Source organism: Parambassis ranga, chromosome 7 (genome assembly GCF_900634625.1).
Source record: "Parambassis ranga chromosome 7, fParRan2.1, whole genome shotgun sequence".
NCBI lineage: Eukaryota > Metazoa > Chordata > Actinopteri > Ambassidae > Parambassis > Parambassis ranga.
In genome coordinates, this window is record NC_041028.1 from 17,115,498 (window position 1) to 17,139,575 (window position 24,078).

The 24,078-nt window shown below is 42.3% G+C and overlaps 2 protein-coding genes across 2 annotated transcripts; both read right to left on the reverse strand.

The window, feature by feature from the left end:
• Window positions 1–2,776: 2,776 nt before the first annotated feature.
• Window positions 2,777–14,529, reverse strand: LOC114438277 (cytosolic acyl coenzyme A thioester hydrolase-like). The gene is made up of 7 exons (XM_028409499.1): window positions 14,346–14,529; window positions 13,147–13,264; window positions 12,246–12,402; window positions 4,116–4,207; window positions 3,799–3,913; window positions 3,356–3,465; window positions 2,777–2,878 (listed from the first exon to the last, which is right to left on the reverse strand). Exons 1-7 carry the CDS (start codon window positions 14,474–14,476, stop codon window positions 2,777–2,779), a joined length of 825 nt encoding a protein of 274 aa, XP_028265300.1. The 5' UTR covers window positions 14,477–14,529.
• A 3,963-nt stretch (window positions 14,530–18,492) lies between these two features.
• On the reverse strand, window positions 18,493–19,436 carry LOC114438904 (transcription factor HES-2-like). The gene is made up of 4 exons (XM_028410552.1): window positions 19,313–19,436; window positions 19,111–19,206; window positions 18,914–19,001; window positions 18,493–18,806 (listed from the first exon to the last, which is right to left on the reverse strand). The coding sequence occupies exons 1-4, from the start codon at window positions 19,400–19,402 to the stop codon at window positions 18,493–18,495; spliced, it is 588 nt and encodes a 195-aa protein (XP_028266353.1). The 5' UTR covers window positions 19,403–19,436.
• Window positions 19,437–24,078: the final 4,642 nt, after the last annotated feature.

Here is a 24,078-nt window from a genome sequence, read left to right on the forward strand (position 1 = left end):
CTGCCAAACAGCGCATGCATGTTTGATCACCTGTGGTCCATTCCCACAAGCAACAAAACTGCAGTTCAAATTATAAAAAATGCATGTCTTCTCACTTGGTTTCTAGTCATGCATACAATGTGACCCATTTTTTGAGATATCATTTCCTGCTGGGATGAAAAGAAACTGTGCTAGTCGAGCTGTAATTCTTGCATTCTTTCTGTTTCACAGGTATATTGGCAAATATATCAAAGCAATCTGCACCAACACACACAAACAATGTCAAACAGCGGGAAGACAACGTGTTTTCAGCCTGATACGGAAAGCTTTGGTCTCCATAAACACATTTCCTGTTCATAACAAATGTACAGGGGTGAATTTAAATCATGAGTGATACTTTGATGCTGAAAAGATGGGCACTCATAAATCAGTGTCGATAGGAAATAGGAATTTGAAAATCACTACTGCAAAATCAGAGAAAAAGAAAAAGGACCATGGTGTGCCTGCTCGTAAAACCTTAATACCCAAAATGCACTGGGCGCACAGACTGGTTTGTTGATAAACTCATTATAAGCTTTAAAGTGATGAAACCCCAACTTTAAGAGGGGGATCATGATGTTTGTATCGGCCCAGTGAGGCTGAATCATGGAGCAGATCTATTCAGTTCAATTCTATGTTTGCAATTTGGAGCATGCCAGTGGACTCAGAACAACAACACAGCGCTAACAATGTTAGCTGTATGGAGGAATTTCACATTGGTATTGGATTTGTATGCAAAGCCCAAGTATCAGTATCGTTACATAGGTCCCACACAAATGTGTGTGACTTTCTTCCAAAAGAAAGTGGCCAGCAGACAGCGGCTCCACCAGCGGTCCCTGCCCAGTACCATGCAGCTCTGCACTGAATGCACCCTTGTACAGCTTCTACCTCCTGCTGATGCCTAACTCCTCTGCACTGTCCTCTGCTTGTATAACTACCACTGACAATCCAGCATTTAGCAATGCAGGGAGCATGTAAATTGTGGGTTGTAGTAGTTTAAGCAAGTGTTCTGGTAAATGAACCTGAAGCTCTGGAAGCCCGCCTGCATGGACAGAGAGGAGACAGAGTGGAGCTGTTCCAAAATAAAGTTTCTCCTTAAGGCTTCATGTTTTTGCTAATTTAAGACTTAACTGCTTTGAGTGAGAGGTGGGCGCCATCTCACCTGCTTGTGCAGCCACCCACTCAGCTCAGCTCCACATGCACTCAATCACTTGTGGATTTGGATCATGCTGCCAAGATGCTAGGATTGTAATCAACATCTACATTTTACAGTTTTAAAGATTATGACCCTGCTAGACTGTATACAATCAATATAAACTACAATCACCAGCCATCAGTCAGCCTGAGCTGAACTGATACTGTAACATGTGCTTTAGGTTTCTTTGTGTGGACAGCCAGTCCACTTTTCTCCAGGAGGGGTATCACAAGGGAGGAGGATCAAGAGAGAAAGAAAGAGCACCCCGGCAGCCTGACCTGACTCGGTTATGTAAACAAAATGAGTGTAGTGAAGGCAGCAAAGAACAACGGGGGAACGTTTGCCTAATGAGCAGCAGCATGTACAGAGAGAATCTGCAGCGAGTGTGTTTGTGTGTGTGTGTGTGTGTATATATATACGTGTATACTAAATGACCTGCATGCTTGTTACATGATTTTTTTAACTGGACAAAATTCTCAGCAAGCTGGCCACATTAAAACAAAGCGACTGAGGCACAGGAATGTTTATCTGTGTCTCACCTCGCTGTCCTCAGTTCCCGTCCAGCTGTCCTGTCTCCTTTTCATCCCCTCTCTCTTTCTCAGTCAACATCTCTCCTCTGTTTTTCTTCTTCTCTATATGGTGTCTCTCTGATGACCTCTTTACATAGCTGACCTCAATAGAAATGGCAGTATGAGGCGGGAACATCCAGCCAGAAATAATATACCTCAACTGATAAAAAAAAGCATCTGGCCCGTGCTGATAAAACACTGGATTTGTTACAATCTGGCTAAACCGTCCGATCTGGATATGCGGTATTTAAGTTGTTTGTCTTTGCTTTAATCCTGTTTGCTCCGTACTTTGTTTCTTATTTTCTCTAAAGTACTTTGTACTTTAAAATTGAACTTGCAGATCCTGACTGTTTGGTAACCATGGTAATTAGAGATGGGACACAAGCCATAACAGATGCACAGTCAAAGTGTATTATACAAGCATCCTACTTTCCCCAAATCTGAAGGCTTATGTAAGAATGGGACTTAGTTCGCATGCATTCATTTTTATATTGCCAATATGTGAACAAAATGTTACACAACTTCCCTGACGCTCTGTGGAGTGATTTCTACGTAAAGGATTTAGAACGTTTTCTTTGCAGAGATCTCAGCTGTGTGATGCTTGTGGTCATTCTGAGTGTCTTGCCTCAGTGTGCAACACTTGCTAACTTTTCCTTGCTAGCAATCTAACGTAGCAAAAGACTCTCTGGACGCATTAGAAGCTGATTCTCGTGTTGGATGTTACACAACGCTGTATATAAATGACATTATCAGTTATGAGTAACCATCACTGATGTGATCCACATCAGGAGGCCGAGAAATGTGGCCATCTTTTCCCCCTGAACTCTTTATAAAGAACTGATAGCTGGTGTGCTCTTTTTTTTTTTTTTTAAATAACACAGCCTGTGAAGGGAACATACAGTCTACAAAGACCACACCTACATACACTGCATAGACCATGTACATTGTGGGTTATGACTCTTATGCTGTGAGAAACTGCAGGACATGACAGCGCTTATTCATTCTTACAGCCCTCATCCATCCACTTCTGTTGTTTCTGTGAGTCTGACCAAGGCTTGGAACTTGGAAGAACCTCAAGGATTTTCAGTAATAAAACCTAAAGGTAGAACACATATATAATGAAACACTCTTCTGATTCTGTCTTTCCTCACCTCTACTCTCCTTGAAATGTCACTCTCTCTCTCTTTCTCTTTCTGAATGTTCTTTACAGTAGCGGTTTCATCCTCTCCCCTGCAGGGTTTTCATACTGTACTGAGGCTGTGGACGGTCCAACTCCAGCTCGACCCTGCCTTGAATACTAAACAGCACATTGCAGCTGCTCATGATCTCTTTGTTTTGTGTGTGAGAATGCAAAAGATGTCAGATACAGATGCCTAAGTCTAAGTGACCTATAGAAATTTAGATACTTGGAAATTTCACATTTCAATTATATTAATGTTTAAAATATCATAAATATTCAGCTTACACTTGCATGTGTAAATATTTAAATTGAGTCAAACCTTTTTTAATTACTCATCCACACATACCTCCAGTAACTGAATAAAATCTGTTATTAAATAAGAAAACTGTCCACCAATGAAAGAAAAACAGACTCACCTCCATATGCATAGTCATGTACTGAGCAGTCTGAAGGGCCCACAAGATGAATCAGAGTGGACTGGCTGAAGCCGACAGTGTGTGGTTCTGCAATGCAATAACAACATTCAACAAAAGCAACATAAAAACACTGGGATTCTTGCAAGACAAAAACATGTATTTTTTGTATTTTATGCTGGTTATTTGATTTAAATAAACAGCTTTGATTGAAACATGTTTCTGTGCTGATGCTGTGGTTGTGTGTAACTATGAGCAAGCTAACCCCGACAAATTATATTGTCCAGTTTAGAGACCTGCACCTGACTGAACAGTTAATTTTTATAGGACCTAGAACTGCAGCTTAGCCAACACTGTTAATCTACAACTCAGATGTTTGTGCAGGTTTCCTTTTAATTTGGGACACTGAGGACAGTGCATTACCTGGATTGGGTGAAGGGGGCGCCATCTCTGCAATGACTGCCTTGGACTCTTGTCTCTCCATCTTTTGAGCCTCATAGCGCTTCCTGCCCTCCTCTTCATCTTCTGCACTAGCATACTAAAAATCAAATATATATGACTGTATGCAAACACCCAGTCTGTATGTTTCTCACTGACATTCAAGACGAAGATAAATGAAATGCACTTTTTACACTGTTAAATTCAATATTTTACATTTTGACCACATGGTTTCTAGATCCCCTTCCTGCATGTAACTCTGTACATGCAAGTGTGGCGTGAACGACTAAGATTCTGTGTACCTTAATGGGCGGCACCTCTGTGATCTTCTCAACATTCTTCATTTTCCACGGGACGTACCACAGCACTGCCTTGTTGGCCTGCTTTGTTGTGCCTGCGGTAATGGAGATAATGACAGTGAGGCAGAAAGTTTTGTTATTATATGTCCAAAAAATACTTTTATTAATACACCAATAAAAGCCAATCCAGTTCCTAACAAAGTCTGTGGTGCTGCCTGAAGATTAGGCTTCCTTCTGCAAACAAAAGGGCAGAACAGAAAAAGTGGTACTTTGTTCAAAGGTTCATTCTTGTCTATTGTCCAGAAGCTCATGTTCATTAAACAGGGTAGCGAGGTTTAACGTAATCCATAAATCCTGAACTTTCCTCATTTTTTTATTATGACATACTCTAAAATAGATTACTACAACTCACTTATTAAACTCTCTGCACATGTATGCTGCGCAGACATGCAACATTTTGGTGGTTACAGGCTGGAGCATCGGCTCTGCCTTCCTACTGAAAGTTTAAAGCTAGAAGATTAGACGACAAACTCATGGTAATCACATCTCATAGCAATCGGGTGGGGAGGTTGTCATAGTGATATCTGTTCTATTCTGCCCACACTTTTTCACTTAATTCGCTAACAGAGAAAGAGGGGCTATTTTTGAGGTGGTGTTGTTATGGTACACAAGGGAGGCACGCAGATTAAAGACCGCACAGGGGCCAGAAGGGTCAAGTGAAATCACTGTCTTGTAGTGTCTGATGCTTTAACATGTGGCTGCAACATCTGGCGAGCCGTTATGTTCACCTGCCAAAGAAGCACATTGTATTTGTTTCTGTCAGCTGCCACAAACGTCTATATGAGGATTACATCAACACTGAGCTAAAAATAGAACCTCTCATAAATAAACCAGCCTTAATGAAAATCCTGCCGTTGTGTGTGTGTGTGCACTGTGATCGCTGGTAAACCAGCCGGAGTTAACAGAAGAGAGTGGGAGCGGCGGCTTATGGCAGGCGACTCTTGGGAAGTAACATTTGCATTTTACACCCGAGTTAAAACTGTGCATACAGCTGGACCTTGTTGCCATGCCAACCGTGCTTCTCTCCTCCTCCTTCTCTCATTGGCTCCCGCCCTTGCCAGCAACCAGGAAGTTGCCCACAGGAGGAAGGGAGGCATATTTACATATCCTTGACTCTACCCAAGACTGACTGACTCCAGTCTATTATTAGCTCCTGCTGGACCTTTAAAGTGAACTGTGTTTAGGATGGAGGGGGAAGAGGAGGGATGAGACAAAGGGTGAATGACCAGAATGAACCGCCTGCTGAGAACCATTCCCAGTCCAGCAGATGACCTTTTTGACCAGAATGAAACCAGGGAAGTGATATTGAATTTGAAATCCCTCCGCATCAAATGAGGACAATGTCAGTGTTTGACATATCATTGCACCCTTCAAGTATGTCCAGTAAAACAGCACGCATGTTCACCCGCATCATCCCTGCCATATTAAGCACATTATCAAAGGGGAATATGTATGATTTAGAACCTGAAAGAACAACACAATGTCTAAAATGCACCTCGTATGTGTTGCTTTCTGAATTCAGTCTCAAAAAGGACTTTCAAGCAGCAGGAGGGACAGCTGGCCTACTTAGTTAGGATTAATGAATAGGAAGATTTTGGCTACATCCACCATCGACACAAGTTCCACCAACCTGCTCACTCACATCTACACAATAATGTTGTGACAGGGTCTCTTTTAACACAAGCATGATCTTTTTTTTCTTAAACCTAATCAAGTAGTTTTATTGCTAAAACAAACACACATGAGTGAAAAAAAATTGACATTCACAAGGAACCAAAACTCACGACATGGATGGTGGGCGTTCATGCTGAAAGTGTTGCTTACGGCAGGGCAGAGCCTCAACATGGTGGCGAAGAAAATGGCCAAACACCTTTACCTAAGCCTAACCAGGTTTTAACATTAACATTGGATCATGAGGCACACAACCCCTCCTTCCACCTTTCAGCTCCATCTGGGGACTTTTGGCAGCCACTATGCTACAAGTTTTTCTGAAACGCTTTATAATTTGGGCGCCGTCATAACAACAGATAACTTCCATTCCCGTTCTTCTCACAGGTCTGTGCAATGCATGACGGTACATATCGCTAATGTAGTGACTCTGATGGACACTACTTTTCATGATGCATTGTGGCCGAGGGCCCTATATGGGGTCTACAATTTCTCACTAAGAATTCAGACCACAAAATGGTGGAGGCCCTATATAGAGCCATATATACTGATTAGGGAGTGATTTCGAACACAGCCTCTGTCTCCGGACACCAGCACACACACACACTGACTGCCCAGTTGCTTAAAGGAGACATGCCACTATTATAAAATCTGTTTCATTTAAGGTAGGGTAGGAGATTTCATTCTGATGCACTTTTTGTTAAATTAGTGTAACTTCTCTTTACAATCTGATAGCAACCCATTAGTTCGGCAGTTTCGCCTTAAAACAAAGAATATGAATCATCTGTGGAAGCTATAAAATGCTAAAAACATCAGCCAATCCTCCGGGTGGACCCTGTGTGGAGTATTGGCTGGTTGTCACTCTCTTCCTGCTCTGCGCATTAGAGAGGTACGTGCATGATGGCCGAAGTCACAGACCGCAGCTCGTCATAATGCACGTCCATGTGATTGGGAGGCGTGACTTCGGGGTAGCTCCGAGAGAAAGGGGCGTGTGTTTACTTTCAAAATTTGGGTGACTCTCACTGAGTTTTCAAAATCTCCTGCCCTACCTTTAAGGTAGGCTATATGCAATTGGTTTAGTTTCTTATGAAGGCTATCGATGTGTTTGCGCACGGCTTTCTGCGTTGTTTTGACATTACACTTGGTTTTCTCTAGTGTACAGTAAGCCGGGCCTACTTTCTACCGATTTTCTGCAGGAAACCCTGTACTATGTATGTTTTTTGGGATTAGTGACGATCTGAAGGAGGCTACATTAATTGTTATCTTCTCCTTTCACTAATACAGAACAATAATCCATGAAATGAATAAGTATAAAAACAACCCATACCACTGAACAGGCTTAGACACACATGCAGACTTTGTGTAATGACACAATAGGCAGCAGAAGTCCAAACACTACACTCTGTCATATTTAATTATAAATTAGAGGATTTAAGCACTGATTTGAGTATTCACATGGGGGCATAAGTGGGAGAAACGTCCCTCCAGCATCATCCAATCTCTTTTAATCTAAGTTTAAGGCATCAATCATGACTTTATAGCACGCTTAGAATATCTTAAATGCACATTTCCTGTTTTTAAAGACTAAAACAGTCCTAAATCCCAGTCTGAGCTAACCCAGGATCTTGATCCTTCATTTTATTTCCTTTTCTCCTCTGCTCCATTCTCTTTTTGCCTCAGCCTCTTTCGGCCCATCCAGTTCCTTTACCTCAAGCAGTTTCATGTGATTTATGGCTGCCTTTTACTCATTCACCCCCTCTGCTCTCCCCTTAGTCTCTTACTCACTACCCTGAATCTTCCTCAGAGCAGAGCAGAAAAAAACATGTTTTCTTTTCTCCTTCCTAAACAGAGTGTTCCAGGCTCTGAGACAGAGCGAAAAAGATTGTTCTTGGTGCTCGATTCCTGTGATCAAAACCACAGATTTTTCCATTGAGCCGAGCCAAGGCTCCATTACTTTTAACTGCACTTCAGTCCCGCTGTGGGATGTTGCAGCCTGATAGGACAAGATTACAACATGCCAGCAGTCGGGTCACAGGACAGGAATACCCAGGCGAAACATTAATGTATATTTTTAAGTCCCTGATATGCAGACCTAGGTATTTGTGAGATCCTCACTCCTTGAGATGTAAAATATTTAGCTGTGAGGCTAAAGGGCACGCCACAGTTGGCAGATCCCAAAAGGATGCACAATTTATTACATAAAAACCATCATTGGTGTTTTTAGGTAGGTAATATGAGTCTGAATATGAGGGTATGTTTGTTCTCAAAACACTGTGTGGAGTTGTGAGACCTACCAAGATCATGATAAGAAACTGTCATGCTTACATATTTTAAGCCTCAGCCCACAATGCAGTGCTTTTAGCTCTGTCCATGCATGTGTGTGTGTGTGTGTGAGGGGGAGCAATCCGCGTATGCTGCGTTCATTGCAAATGTGTGCCTGAGTGTGCAGCAATACAAGCAGTATTAACTTTGTGGCTACTTTGCGTACATGTGAGTTTGCTCCACGTGGGGGTTGATAACCAATGCAGTGTAATGGATGTTCGGTTTGATATATGTGCATGTGTGTGTGTGTGTGTGTGTGTGTGTGTGTATAAAAGTATGATAATGTGAGTGCTTGTACTCAAAAATGTAGGATGTGAGTGTGGTTGTATGTGTGTTTTCAGACTAGCGTATATAAGTGGGTATAGATACAATCTGTGTGTGCTGTAATGTGTGTGTGTGTGTGTGTGGTGTAGGTCTGACTGTGAGCGCGCATGGGTATGATAGTGCGCATGCGCAATCCCCCTCAGCGGGACAATCATCCCAGCTCGTGCCCGCAGTAGGCAGCCTTACCCTAGGGGTCTGTGACTGAGGCCTGCCTGACGAGATGCTGCCTGACTGACTGTGGAACCTGGATGCCTTGCCTCCTCCCCCCGCATGCAGACTTACACACACAGGCAAACACATTAAATGCACAGAAATGCCCAAATACAAAGATGCATGCACAAAGAATATAATGTAGAAAGAGGCATGCATGTTTATGTTTGGCACAAAGCTACCAAAACATGCATGGCTGCACAAACGCACACCATCTGATGTACACAGCCATGCATAAAAATGTACAAACTGCATAGTCTAGCCAACAGCCTACAAATTTCTTCTTTTAGATTCCTATTCAAGCAATCGATCCATATTTTGCCTTGGAAGAGATCTGGTCAGGAAGTGTGAATCCAGTGCCAGTCCTGCTTCTGTATGACACCTAGTTCGAAGGGAAGAGTGTGTGTTCACTGTGTGGGTGTGAGAATGCGTAGTGTGTGACTTTTTTTTTCTGTGCTGAATGTGTCAGCATATCAAGCTCTGTGTGCATGTAGGTTGTCCCTTTCCAACTATGTGCGTCTGCGTGCACACAACAGCGTGTTAGGTACGCGCATTCCGTTGTGCTGGAGCATGTGTGCAGGTTACGTACACTTGGCGTCTGTGCCTGACTAGGCCACAGTGTGTGAGGCCTGATGCTAAGCCGACATGACAGAAGCAAATAATGTCTGCTCCCGTTATCTTCTCTTCCCCCTCTGCCCTGCAGGAACCTTTTAAAAGCGCCAAACACTGATGAAACACACTCACACACACTCGCATGCATATATCAAGTACACCATGCAAAGACACATTTGCAAAATTATGCATCTAATTCATGTCCTAAATGCACTGGAGACAAAGCGTTTTTGCAGAAGATGGAAGACATCATCACATATTTCTTGTGTGATTTTTTTATGTTGTAGATTTCTTACTTTATTGCCAAAGACTTGTCCAAGCCAAGTCTCACAAACTGCAGTTCCTGCTATAGCCTCTGGGGGCTGGCACCAACATTGAGTCAATCCCTGTAGTAGACTGTACATACTATGGCCAAAGTGTCTGTGACATCACCCGGGTTTATTGGGGAGTCCCTAGAGGAGTCCTGAACTTCCATAGAGGCAAAGAGTTGTGGGCAGATGGCCGCATAAACAGTCGGTCGTGTTGATGCCACCGAATGTAGCTACCTGTCACTGGAGATCCGTGAGCAGTCATACGTATTTGAGCCAGCTGAATTGCACTTGAGTTGATGCATAGTTAATGAATTATCACCCAATGTGGGGCTTGAACCAACGACCCTGAGATTAAGAGTCTCATGCTATTAGCTGACTTGAGCTAGCCGGGCTAAAAAGCTATGTCAGGAAATGTATTGTGTGACATCACAGTTACTTTACCTCTATATCTTTACCCAACAACTTTAAAACATGTACTCTGGTCGTTCCACAGTATTTGTATATTGTACTCACCAAGCTGTAAACACAATATCTGTTGTTTGCATAAGAACATATATATGTTTTTTTATACATGCTATGTCTAATTTTTATTTTGTTTTTTTATAATATTTGTACATTTATTGAAAAATTCATAGAAAAAAATATGAATCAGGAAGACGGTGGGGTTTGCATGTATTCAAACAATTCCATCACAGATGATGTGCTTGGCCTGCGTAGCCACCAGAGACCTCCGGAGCAAAGTTTGACGTCCCGGTGGAACTCACCTCCGTGCCCACTCTCAACACAAGCTGGAGCTATGCTCATCTACGCTACGCCCACGGTGCCTTGACATTGAACCCACGCATCAGTTTTCAGAACTCTTAACTCTTATTTTGCCTCAACAGTTTTTTCATTATGAACAGAATGAAAATATGTGGAAACATATGACATGATTTTCCTTATTATTAGTATTAAATAAATGTAATAAAGATTTCTCTAATAAAAATTGCATTGAATCATAAATCATGTCATGTGCACCAAGCCAAACAGCACCATGACTGTATTCAGCCTCTTCCTGTTCTCCCCTCATCTGGGTCCTTCCTGCCATGCCATGTACAGTAGTGAGCTGACCATAATGATGCCTGCATGTATGCCACTTTCCACCTGTCACCTCATATCTCTGCCTCCGCCTCCATCAACCTGCTTCCAACCCAGCAACCAGCCAACCAACCAGTACAAGCCTGTTGCTAGGGTAACGGCTGTCTGGGGGATACTTCTTTTGTTTCTCACACCTCCTTTCCCTCATCCTTCTTTCTATCTCTTCCCTACACTCACTCGTTTATGCTCCTTCATTCCCTTTGCTGTCTTTTTGCCTGTCGATACGTCTGTCTCCTTCAGTCCTTCCTTCTGTCTCACACCTGTGCCCCTGTGTCCTGTGTCACCAAGTGAATATGGACGCCACACTACACTGGTTAAAAGTAAGCGACAACCCACAGACCAATGTAGATTATCATTACTTGTATCCATAGGAGTAGACATAACCCACTTTTATATGAATTTAACACGGTCAGTCAGCTCATTGCATTAGTTACAGATAGTTCCTGCTGCTCTACTCCCACTGGTGTTTGAATGTTCAGAGATAATGCTAAGACAATCTTTAGTCAAGGTGCCCAAAGGAGCAGTCTGTGTATGTGTGTGTGTGTGCCTGCATTGCATATATATGCATGTTTTAATTTAATATGCATCCATCTTAATAATACACAAGCATTAAAACTGCATCAGTTGGCAAATACTCTGGAAACCAACATGCCTCTTACTGCCTACTCCACTGTCACAGCGTATACAGCATCACCTCCTGAAAGCCCTTACATTTTTCATGCAGCATTGTTACTTATTGTGTGCTGCCCTCTACTGGTCAAACAGTAGAGTACCACAGGAAAGCTCAATTTCCTTCTCTCTAAGATAAAATCATACTTTCTGATAATATAGAAGTAGTGAAAAAATATAATATGTTGTACATATCATATACTGATAAATTCAGTGTCAAATTAATCATCACACTTATTTCATCCATGCACTTATAAGGGGTTATCTACACTTAATCATATTCAAAGGAATCCCATTCTGTACGGACAGGACAAAAAACAGAAGTGAAACAGGAAGTTGAATAAATCAGGGTTACTACACACTTTCACACATTTCAAAACTGTTCCCTGACTTTTCAACGACCTACAATAAAATTTTCTAACCATTCACAGTATTTAGCACTAGAATGGAGGCAGGGGTATAAATAATTGTAAAATAAGTGACACCATGAGTTACAACCCTCATCATGTAGCACATACTGAGATGGATAGGTGTGTGTGTCTGTCTTCCTGTTTTTGTGAACCTGCACATGCATATTTGTCATTCTTGTAAATGATATGGGTGAAACAGATGATGCAACAGGTTCACGCAACATTATTCAGAATAGAACAATCCAGACGATGTAAAGAGGAGTGTGCCTGCACTACGAATATTACTTGTATAAAGAAGAAAATATTATTCAACCACCACTTCAAACTATCAAACAGTCTAAGAATGTTTGCCCTGCGATACAGACGTAGTTATACGTAGTTATGTATGGGTGAATGTCAGAGTGGGTCACCTGTCAGGAGGTTCTCAGCTGTGATTTCCACCTGAACCTCCAGCGAGTGCTTGGAGGCGTAAGTGATCTCAGCAGTGATGTAGGCGACCTCACCCACGAACATGGGAACTATGAACGATGTACTCTCCACTCGAACAAGAGCTGCCATACAGCTGTCCTATAGGGAACAAATGTATAAATAATGTCCTTAGGATGTTATTAAATAAACAATGACTTGAATGCATCTTGTTCTGAAAAAATCAGAGCAAAGGTCAGCGTATTGCTGTAAACAAAGGGGACCTATGACCTAGTTTGATTAGATTTTAGCTTGCTAGATTGTGACATCATGTGACAAGCCTATCTCTGTGCTGTTCACTCGTGGTTCACAGGTGTTCTCACCTTTGCATCCTCTAACAGAATCCTATACAGGTGTGTTTGTCGTTTTTAGAGAGGACTAAACAGATCCTTTATCCAATCATCCAACAGTTATGTTGAAAGTGAACTTTCCTGATCTGACCTGCTGTGTCATAGTATCAGTATAAGTAAGAGCAATGCCAGGTGAGGAAACAGTGGAGGTTCAAATATGTTTCACATTTTCAACAGATGTGTGTGGCAGTACACAAAAGGACACAGTGTCCACAAATGCTTTTCTTCTTGATGTTTTATCTAACCATTGAAATAAAAGATATCATCAGAACATGAGGAGAATGGTGGCGAGACGACAATTGAGCGATGATAAAAAAAAAAGACGGCCAAAGTTCACCAGGTGAAAGGTGAAACCATGACAGTAACAAGACAAACAGGTCTGGGTGTGGCATTAACTAATCGAGAAAAAAAACAAACAAGTTGACTTAAATGCTGTCAATAAACTTTTATTGTGGAGTGACGTATCTCATAAATGAATGTGTTTCTTCTCTCTTACCCCGTTCTGTGTGTTGCAGTGTCGCGTACTGATGATGCATCCAGCCTCCTCTATCATCTTGAGGATGATGCCGCCATGAACGGTGCCCATAATGTTGGCATCATCTGGCCGCATGATCCTGCAGTAGAAGAAGAGCGGGTTAGCATGACTGTGGAGATCATGAGGAGTGTGATTAGCTTCTTATACACACATACCAATCATTAAATGAACAGATCACTCATTTAACACAAACCCTGAGACAGTCAAAACCCAAAAAAATAACCTACAGATTATAATCTGTGCTGACTAGGAAAACTATTTGAGCTCTTGAGACATAGATCATATAGACATAGATCTTAAGATCTATGTGATATGATTCTAGATAGTCACTCATGAGCTAGCAAGCACACTGTGTTGGGAACCTCTCTGTGTCCGTGTGCAGTTATCTGTGCCATCATGTAAATGTGCTGCTTCTCTTAGCCTTAACAGTGACACCGAAAACTTCTACTGTGCATACATCACAAACAAACCACAAAACAATGGCTGCACTGAGCTCTAACTGGTCACACTGTGAGCACAGAATGGGTGTTTCCTGTGCATTAGTCATGTCTGAAGCACACAATCTCATGACTGCAGCTGCTACCAAACTGAAATAATTCCTTGGTATAAGTGACATCACAGATGACTTCCTCTGTGTGGAAATATGTGATTGCAAACACAAATGACCAATGACAGAACGAAAGACACCTCACACAAAGATAGTCTCCGGAATATTTACTATTATAACTATTATTATGTAGTATTACTAATAGAATAGAATAGAATAGAATAGAATAGAATAGAATAGAATAGAATATAGGTTTTTATTGTAATTGTTTGGTAAAAACAATGAGATACAGCAGCTCTAAGTAAAAATACAATACAAATATCAATAAAACTAACAAGAAAATATAAATAAAAAACTATAACCGCAACATACAGGGCCTATGGTCTACTACACATGACTACTATTTTCCAGGGGGAAATATTTAACTATTTAGAACCATAACAGCATGCTATCATTCACTCTCTCGCTTAAGCCACCTATAATAAAGTGAGACAATAATAAATACAGTGGCCAGGATGTAGATAAATGATGATAAGTGATGATTGAGAGAAAACTATGTCTGTAAGATTCCTCAAATAAAGGGATATATGTGTGTGTGTCAAAGTTAAAGTACCTGGTGAATTCATATTTGGAGCCTTGCTGAGCGTGGTTGCCTTGCAGTCTAGCTTGTCGTTTTGCCAGCGCCGCTTCCGTCATATACACCTCACCATCAGGCATGCTGCTCCGAGGTCTAAAGCAACTCATGTTTACACTCTGCCTGTCTCACTCTCTGTCTGACTTCCTTTCACTATGACATCTACATTCACGGCTGCTGAGATTTTGAATGTGGATGCAAACGGTGCAGTAGACGTCATGACCGGTCAAACTGGATCCTAACACACAGCCAGTAAATCTCTCACCGTCACATGGAGGTTGGAGTGTCACAGCTGACAGGCAGAGCAGGAAATAGCTCAGACTATAACTTATCAAGATGTCCTGAGACACTACATAAGACTCAAAAGAATGTTTTTTAACAACAATACAGCAGCACATGACATTCCAGGGTTTCAGAGGGTCCACAAAGGGGACCCCTTTTCCATTAAAGAGCCAGAAACCGCCCCGGTGTAAATACATTTTGCTGTGATCAGTAATCAGTGAGGGCTGCTCCTCATCAGTCAACACAGTAAATACAAAAGCACTTCCTACCAATGCAAACCAGCTAATAGTCAGTAGGAAGTTGGTTTGACACTGAAGCACAGATTCAAATCATTACATCAGTACTACACGCACCAAAGCACATCAACAACAAAGACAAACTACACCAGTTTGTTCTGATCTTCTCAAGCTTCTACCTATTCTTAGACAGTAAACAAGTCATGTTACCTGAGGCGAGAGGAACAGCGGAGAAAACTGTGAACCAGCTTCAGAAAACCAAACGTTAGAGCCATTTCTGTCCCCAGCACTGACAGCAAGGGGAGAGCCACTGAATAGTGTGGAGGAGCTTTTTCTTTCAGCAAAACAAGCATACATGAATTACCAGGTAATACAAGCATTTGTATACACATCTCTGTGTCACCAATGCATGTTTGCACAGGCCAAACGACACCAGAGGCCCACTGCACCTCACCAGTGCCATGGTTTGGAAAGAGAGAAAGCGAAAGACTCACACACACACATGTGCACCCGCCTCCTTCAGCAGGAGATGCTGCAGGCCTCTTAACCCCTTGACCCATCATGTGGGAGTCACCGGTGAGTCTAACTTGATGGTGCAACATTCTGGGAAACCAGCCTGTCCAGTTAGGATCAACACTGATTGTGAATCAGTTTCAGCTGCTGTTGTGCAAATGGAACAGACAACAGGTGGAAATGAGGCAGTTATCAAGACAGCCCTATAAAGGTGCTGACCACAGACCAGTTCTCTGCTCTCATCCTTTCTGCCTGATGTTTGAACACTTTTGCATTTTGTCAGTGCTCTCACCCCTAGAGGTAGCATGAGGCGGTGTCAGACTGTCCAGGAGTGGACTGATGCTTTAATCCAGGTCTGGGAGGAGATCCCTCAGGAGAACATCCACCGCCTCATCAGGAGCATGCCCAGGTGTTATAGGGAGGTCATACAGGCACGTGCAGACCACACACACTACTGAGCCTCATTCTGACTTGTCTTGAGGAACTTCCACTCAAGTTGGATCAGCCTGTAATGTGATTTTCCACTTTTATTTTGAGTATGGTTCCAAATCCAGACCTTCATGGGTTAATAATTTTGATTTACATTGATCATTTTTATGTTATTTGTTCTCAATGTATTCCACTATGTAATGAATGAAGACTTTTCAACATTTCATTCAGTGAGATCTAGGAGGTGTTATTTTAGTGTTGCCTTTATTTTTTTTTTGATCCGTGTATATTAAATAAATTAAATAAATAAATAAATAATATGCAATTTCCCCATTGTGGGACTAATAAAGGTTTCTTAATCTTAATCTTAATTATACATAATAACAGAGCACAGGTGTTTCAAATCAAATGGCAGCCACAGCATTGATCAAGTTATATAACATTTGCAGTATGATATGAGAAGTTAAGTTTCCATCACAGCACCTATGATAAACTGTACATATCAACAGACAACATACTGCATTTACATCCAGGTTTCTAAAAAGCAACTTCCAGCACTTTTAACACTTTTATTCTAAGGATACTAGACTAGTGTTACATCCTCTTTTCTGTGTTCTGCCCATGCTGCCCCAGTTTTACACATCTAAGAACTTAAGACATTTTTAAAGGCATGTTTTTATTCTGGCAAATTTTATGATTTGTTTTGATTGTCTTTGGAACATTCAAAGTGTATAGGATAAAGCTATCAGAGCCCTGTTTGTTCATGGGAAGGTCCCTGTTTCTCTCATGTCAGGCTACTCAAAGACGATTCTGCTTAACTAAACTAAAACCATAACCTACAGGCCTACCTCACAAGTCCTACACAACAATATAGATCTTATTCGGATCCTGGTATTTTTATAAACTACAGCGCAAGAGTGAAATTCCCGTCAGAGGATAAGACATATTGTGTTCCGGTCTGATGATGGCCATCCTTCAGCCCGTGTCCTTGGCCGATCCGCGCGCCCTGAGGTCTTTACATGCAACGCGAATGCTGCTCACATGACACCGGGAGCTCTCAGCAAACAGCCCCAGAACGTCTTATTTCACACAAACCAATCCTTACACGGCGTCGCCGGCATGCGATGTGCCTGTGCAGAAAGTGCGCTGTGTGCGCCGTGTTATAACGGGACCTGAAGCGGATTATCTGTGCCATCGTCCGCCCGGTGAGGAACGCTCACGCAACGACGCCGCCAGCCGCGCCGTTCTCGTCATTTGTCGATTAACAACACGTTATCAGCGCGTGTATGTTAGCTGCGCGTGTGATACCGTTAGGTATATAAACATCCTACCTGCATAGCAGAGGGGGGGATGCTGCTTTGTGTGTCCGCGGCGCCGACATGGTTGAAATGGGGATGATAAGCTCTCGGGGATTGTTGGTCTCGTGTTGCAGCGAGATTTTCTGTGTGCTGTGCCGGGAAACGGACTCCTCTGGCCTCCGCCGGCTGCTGTAGTCACAGCGTCTTTGGTAAATGACTCATTTAGAGGAAAATTACACACTTTATAGACATCGCAGCAATGACTCATTGGTTTTTTCAAATATTTTCTTCTGAAATGACGCTGAATGGGGGAAACCACACCGGTTTAATTTCCTGCTGGATTTCCAAAGAAGTAACTATAACTGGATGAGAATGAAGAATAATCAGTACCTGCATGTGTCGGAGGAGGGCAGCAGAGACCGCATTTGATCAAACTAAATCCACAAGGGAGGTTTTTATGAATGGCTGCCTGACGTGGGCGCGCTTGACCGCAAAATACCGGCTTTTGTTCAGACATGAGGTGTCACATCTTTACTGGTTATCAGACAGACGCGTGTTTCCATATAAGGAATGGAACGTCACCATTGATTGCAGTTGTTTTTTTTGTTTGTATTTTACGCACGGCAACCTGCCTTGGGTGTTTTTGTTTATTAGTTTGCCGTTGCTAGGGTTAGGGTTAGGGTTAGGGTTTCTTCTTCTTCTTCTTCTTCTTTTTTATTCTTCCGTACGTTTTTTGACGCAGCGTATCTTCAGCATACATTGACCGAATTCAGCCATTCAACTATCAAAGTGTTCATCTCACAGAGGACATTCCGGGTCAACTTTCACATGAGTAGAAACACCCTCAACATAATGTGCAAACACACAAAAAAAAACAAAAATGAGCAACATCTAACCACGACATCGCAGTTTTATTTGTGTACATATATACAACATTTGCTGTCAATAGCAAAAACAAATATCCATCCTAACAGAGATACTTCCTGAGACACTTGATGTCTACAAAGATCATCTGCACAGACTCAGGACTCTGACGTCTGTTGTGCAAATTCATACATAAAACGACCCTTTGGGTCTTACAGGGCTGTTTCAGTGGCCCTTAATCATTTAGCCCACAACGAGGACTAAATATTTCACGTATACATACATGCAGATTTTTAAAAAATACGACTGTCTAAACTTGTCAACTTATACGGACAACAGACTCGTGCGCAAAACTCAAGTATATAATACTCAATAATACGAATTATCAGCAACGTAAACGAAACGGTAATTCATTATTTACAAGTGATACTATCTCAAAATGTTTCCTACATATTAAATATATTACAGTCTTTTCTCAGCGTTGGGGATCTTGGTCGTCATAATTTACCAAGGCCTCCACACTGCACCGCCAACAGGCTGCGGGCCTGACGCACGGCTGGGCGCCAATGCGCCGCTGCTGCGGGACTGGCTCTCCAGGCTGGATCTGAGACCCAGGAGTTTCTGCTGGATCTGTGGAAAGGTCTTGGAGGTCTGAGCGCAGCAGTTTCGGCAGGTTGGTGTGACAGTGGTGGACATGGACTGCTGGACGAAGTCGTTGACCCGCTGGCACGCGTCTTGGTCCAGGCTGGTTTTAGGGAGCAGAGCGGAGACGCGCTGGAGGCAGGCTTTGTAGCCATCTCTGTAACTGTCTGCGGGATCTGAAAAGACAATGGACTGTTAGTTTGATGTGTTCTACAACACTAAATGCTCCGCAGTTTATGCATTTATTTGTAAAACATGTTAAAGGAGCCGAAACATTACTCACTTTTTGTGTTGACAGGAGGGATGTCTCTAAGGAACCTCACAGTCATTTCCAGGATGTCGGCTTTCTCCAGCTTGGAGTAACGAGCTTTCTGCAGAAAATAAAAGCAAGTGTTATTCATATGAACCTAAATACTGAGTTCATTTTAACTCGTTGCATCTGAAAATGGATACAGACAATTGTAAATTTAAATAACTTACATCTCTGCCTGTGAGGGGGAGGATGAGACTTTTCAGGTGGTTAAGGCTGTCATTGATACGGGCGCGCCTTCTCTTTTCCATCAGTGGTTTCATAGTCTGAAAAAGACACATAGCATTTAGTATTCATGCATCACACTATGTATAAAATACAAACGAAAAAGTATTAAGATAGTAAAAAAAAACAATCAGTCTCTTCGCTTACCTTTCTTAGTTCAAGAGCCTCCTTTCTTTTCGCAACCGTTAGCATTGGAGAAAAAGCCTGGAGAGCTTCACAAGCAGTGTTTGGAGACATGTTCTTTGTTGTCCTGTAGCCACAAGAGTGTTCAGAACCGATTTCGGAGAAGAAGTGTCTCTAACGGCCAAGAGCAGCGCTATATATCCAGGTCCGTGGCGTCAGTTTCCGTGCGTCACGGGTACGCCCCCAAGCCAACACAATACGATTTGGACTGGACAGTATTCGACGAAAACAACACAAAAGCATCAAATTTAGTCAGATAACCATCTGTCTTCTACTTTAATCCAAGCGTTGCAGCAATGCGTGTCTGCGTTATGTTCCATAGACAAAGAAAATGCATCAAAAAGCTGGAGAAATGTGTGCGTAAAGACGCTTAAAGTGTGGATGCGCTGAAGCTTATTAACAAAATACTAATTCTTCAAAACCCCTTACTTTAACAACATATGAAATATACACAAATTAACTTGTTATGGGTCAAATCAGTTATAGGTTTTGTTCATTTTATATATAGATATATATAAAAAATCACAAGTGCGTACTGCTGTAGTGCTCGGAGGTGGAAACACAATGTAAGCACATGATGAATGAATGACTACATGATATATGCATTGTTGCTGTGTGTCTTCGGTTTATTCTGCATGTTTGTATCACTTTATCACACTTCGTGTGCCTTTTTAAAATAAATACGCACTAAACAAGTGGGTGCAATACACGCAATGGTGGCATAGGGGTCAGGCTTGCGTGCAAGAAAGTGTCCACTCACATCCTTACTCCAATCACACCAACCCAAGCCACGCTACTTTCAAATAACATCTGCTCTTAGATTTTGACAACAATAGTTTTGCATATGACGTTTTATGCAGTTTCTGCCCCGGGGGTGGGGTGGAGGGGGGGGTCTCTACCTGTAGGGTGTATCCCCCTACTTGCTAACGCCTGGAGGAGAAGCGTGGAAGCTGAAAAACTGAGGGAGGGTATGATGGGTGTCTGTGTTCTTCGGTCACAAAAGGAAACCAACAGAAATCAAATGGCCCATCATTACCGTACAGGCAGTTTTAATATTCGCTTCTGCTTGATATAATATTTTATAACCAACATTGTGCGCTGCTTGGTTTGAAGCCAAAGTCTATTTGGTTCAGGGATCGTGCTGCGAGTTACTGATTTTAAATACAAACTGGTGACAACCCATCAAATGCCACTGCACTCAGGGGAACCACGCGCGCAGCACGCGCCACGGGGACCAGATGGCTGTCTGTTACAGAGCTCCCAACCCCACCAACCTCCAATTACGATCCCACCCCCCCACCCCCATCCCACAGAGGCATCCCGAGCAGCCCAGTCCCACAGTGGAGATCTACCAATCCCTCATGCGCTTACACACACACACGCACACACACACACTGTTGCATATCCTCCTTTATTTCTACAAACTTTACACGCTCGACACATGATCTCCACGCAGTTTTGGCGTGGGTATCCCATCTGCATGCTTCTAATGGGTCGTTGTTGTGTCCAACTGAACCAAACCCCCCCACCCCTACACCCACTCACCCCGGTTTTACTCCGTGCTGCAATTGTCTTTAAGCTTGACTCATGGATATTTTAGCGTCCAAGCTTTCATAAAATGCGTCTTTATCAATAGCTGCATGGTGATGACGAAACACAAAGCTCAATCTGCTGATGGAGATGAAAGGTGTTTGTCTCAGGAACCATATTTCACGCGCGCAAGGTGCCCATGGTACATACTGACCTGAAAATCTTAACAATCGTGCAGATGACAGTAAACATGATAATCAACACTAAACGACTATATACGCAAACATAGCAGCCCCACAAAGGCAAACAACTCTGCTGTTTTCTTCTATAACGAGTATTCTTTTGTTATTTTTGATAAAGATTTCCCAAAGGTTTCCCACCTTTGCCTTACTAATACAGCCAAATCCGTTTTATGAGTCGTTAGGGAGACAGTGAGAAAGCTGGAGGTGAATTATGTGCATTTCTCTGTTTTCCTCCAAGTGGGATTGTAAATATATAATCTGTAAATGTGAAGGTCAGCATGTTGATCTCGTGGTACTTCAACGAAGCCAAGCGGCCCTGAAATTGAGAGGCACACTTGCTGCACGCGCCCCTCACCGCCCCGCTGGGATGGAGGGATGATGGTGATGGAGGGAGGAGGGGGTAGGTCTGTACTTCTCTGTGTTTCTCTTACGGTTAGAGTCCTCTCTTTTGTCTCTCCAAGCAAATTCGGCGTCGGCAACCCATCTGTGCAGGCCGGATAACAGGGAGCCTTTGTCTGAAAATGTACCGACACTTGATGGGAATTAAGATGGGATGCTGGGGAGGGGGGGGGGGGCAGTGACTTTTACCACAGCGTGATGTGAACAGGCGTTTTGCTTCATTCTCAAACAATGGAGAGCTCTAAGATCTAAGTCACCACACATCACTACCAGCAGACACAAAGTGTTTTACAGTTAAAAATAAAAGACAGGGTGTTGATTTAGTTGGTCCAAAGATCATGTCTTTCTCTCTTATTCTCTTATTCCTCTCAAAGTCCTAAAGCCACATGTACACACACAAAAAATCCAGTCAGAATTAGGAAGCAAAATATGCTCAAATATCATGACGGACATTTTAAGTTAACATTTCTTAGTATTAGGTGTGTTCATGTGTGTTTTCAAGCAGTGTTATGAGTTGTCTCTATTTGATCCAACTGCAAGTGAGTGTAATGTAGGATTCTTAGTCATTAAGGTCATGTATTAAAAGGCTAAAAAAAGAAAAAACTTTTGCTGCCTCTCTGACAGTGACCCTACATCATGAAATAACAGTGTTGGATATTAGACATTGAAAGGAATTGTAATACAAAAAAAAAACAAACACTCTGCCATCACTCGCTACACCTAGAGGCAGCAAAGTACTGTAAATACATGATGAAGCCAAAACCACGCACAAGAACAGGGTACAGCATTACTTATAAAATTCAACCTGCATGTCTTTCTAAGTCCATATGCAGTATGTTTTAGTACACTGAAACACCACACCTGGCGTTTGGACACTCTGGTAGTGAAACAATTGACATCTTGTCATTAACAACAAAGAATAAAAAAACAGAGCATAGTATGAGACCACAACTGCTTCGCTGGTTGGGTAAGTATGTAGTGTGGTAAGAGAACAAAGACAAAACCTCACACCACACGGTGATGATCACAACATTCATTTACAGTGTTTATGAAAATTCTGTGTGGCTAAGTCTGTCAGGCTTATCCAGACACTGCTACTTGATACCATTGTTCTTTGTAACACTCAAACTCTGACAGGTTGCACAGGGATCAAACATGAAAAAAACCTTGTCAAGACCAGCCACATGTTCTCTCCAAGATCAAGGTCTGGGCTTTGACTCTGCTGCAGAGAAGCAACCCCACAGCATGATACTACCACCACCATGCATCACATGGGGGGATGGTATGTTCATCAGTTCTAACTGTTTGGTGGAGAAACATGGTTTATATGTGGTGGAGGACCTCAGTGGGTGGGTGTGTGTGAAACTCACAAACAATAGCTCCAAATGTCTCCATACTTACATGTGTTGGTCTGACTGACTGTGTCTGGTATGTCTAATGACTATGAGACTACAGGGGGGCTGTGGTGCTGGGACAGGTGGACAGTCCATTGTTCTTGCTGGACACATGTGACTTGGAGTGAAACTGTGAGTGAATTGATGGAAGCTGCATTGTATGTGGCAGAAAGATGATGTCTGAGGCCACCAGCTCTGTTAAGGGAAGGTTTTTCCAGCTTAACATAGATGGCTTCCTTGACTCCTCTTTCAAACCATCTGTCCTCTCTGTCTAGGATGTGGACGTTGTTGTCCTCAAAGGAGTGTCCTTTCTGGACTGGGATGTCATGGTTGTCTTGTCTAACAGCCAAAAACTCAATTTTGGTGTCATCAAACTAAAGACATTTCTTACTGATGACTCTTACCACATGCCCTTAGGGTGGATTATGTGCAGATTTAGTATTTCTATAATAATGGTTTCTTGAATGGTGCCTTTCTCAGCTGAATAAGGCTCAGTTTCTCAGTTGTATGCAGAGTCTACCCCATCTCTGCAGCTGAAGCTTTTAACCTCTTCAGAATAGTCTCAGGTGTCTTGGTGGCCTCCCTCACCAGTCTCCTTGCAGTCACTCAGTTTACGATGACCATCATATAACTTCTGCTTTTTAATAACCTTTGTTGTTTGGATTGATCTTCTGTCTTCATGATCTACTGTTCAAGACACACATATAATCACTGAGACACATTCACTGCACTCTGCTGATCTCCGTTTCACTAACAGTGAGACTCGACTATGTCATTCCCTTTAATGGGATGAATGATAATATAAACACCACTTCTTTCACATCATATATTTTTCATTGTCTAGAGATCTGTTAGGGTAAACCTTCCATTGAATAATTTCTGCATTTATTAATGTTTCAGCTAATAACAAGCTGTTTAGTCCTGACTGATGGCAGTGAGCAGTGAGCCAAGAGGTGCTAGGCTTTATTGTCCAACACAACACATACTAAAACCTGGAGGGGTAGTGGTAAAAAATCCTCTTCCAGAAGGAAATAGTCAATCATGGTAAAGAGTATTTCCACATGCACAATGTAAATATAAACTTAAGGGACTTTAATCTTCTAGTGAGCATAAAGATTGGATTGCAAAAAAGGTCATGTGGTCAGATGAGCCTGTTCCAGAGTGA

What these genes read in the sequence shown, in the direction of transcription:
- LOC114438277 (XM_028409499.1), bottom strand. Translation starts at nt 14,476, where the DNA reads ATGAGTTGCTTTAGACCTCGGAGCAGCATGCCTGATGGTGAGGTGTAT. An exon ending in GCCCCCTTCACCCAATCCAG is followed by an intron (nt 3,466 to 3,798) that starts GTAATGCACTGT and finishes ATTGCATTGCAG; the next exon opens with AACCACACACTGTCGGCTTC. An exon ending in AGTCTGTTTTTCTTTCATTG is followed by an intron (nt 2,879 to 3,355) that starts GTGGACAGTTTT and finishes TTCTACCTTTAG; the next exon opens with GTTTTATTACTGAAAATCCT.
- LOC114438904 (XM_028410552.1), bottom strand. Translation starts at nt 19,402, where the DNA reads ATGTCTCCAAACACTGCTTGTGAAGCTCTCCAGGCTTTTTCTCCAATG. An exon ending in AGGCTCTTGAACTAAGAAAG is followed by an intron (nt 19,207 to 19,312) that starts GTAAGCGAAGAG and finishes TGTCTTTTTCAG; the next exon opens with ACTATGAAACCACTGATGGA. An exon ending in TCCCCCTCACAGGCAGAGAT is followed by an intron (nt 19,002 to 19,110) that starts GTAAGTTATTTA and finishes TATTTTCTGCAG; the next exon opens with AAAGCTCGTTACTCCAAGCT.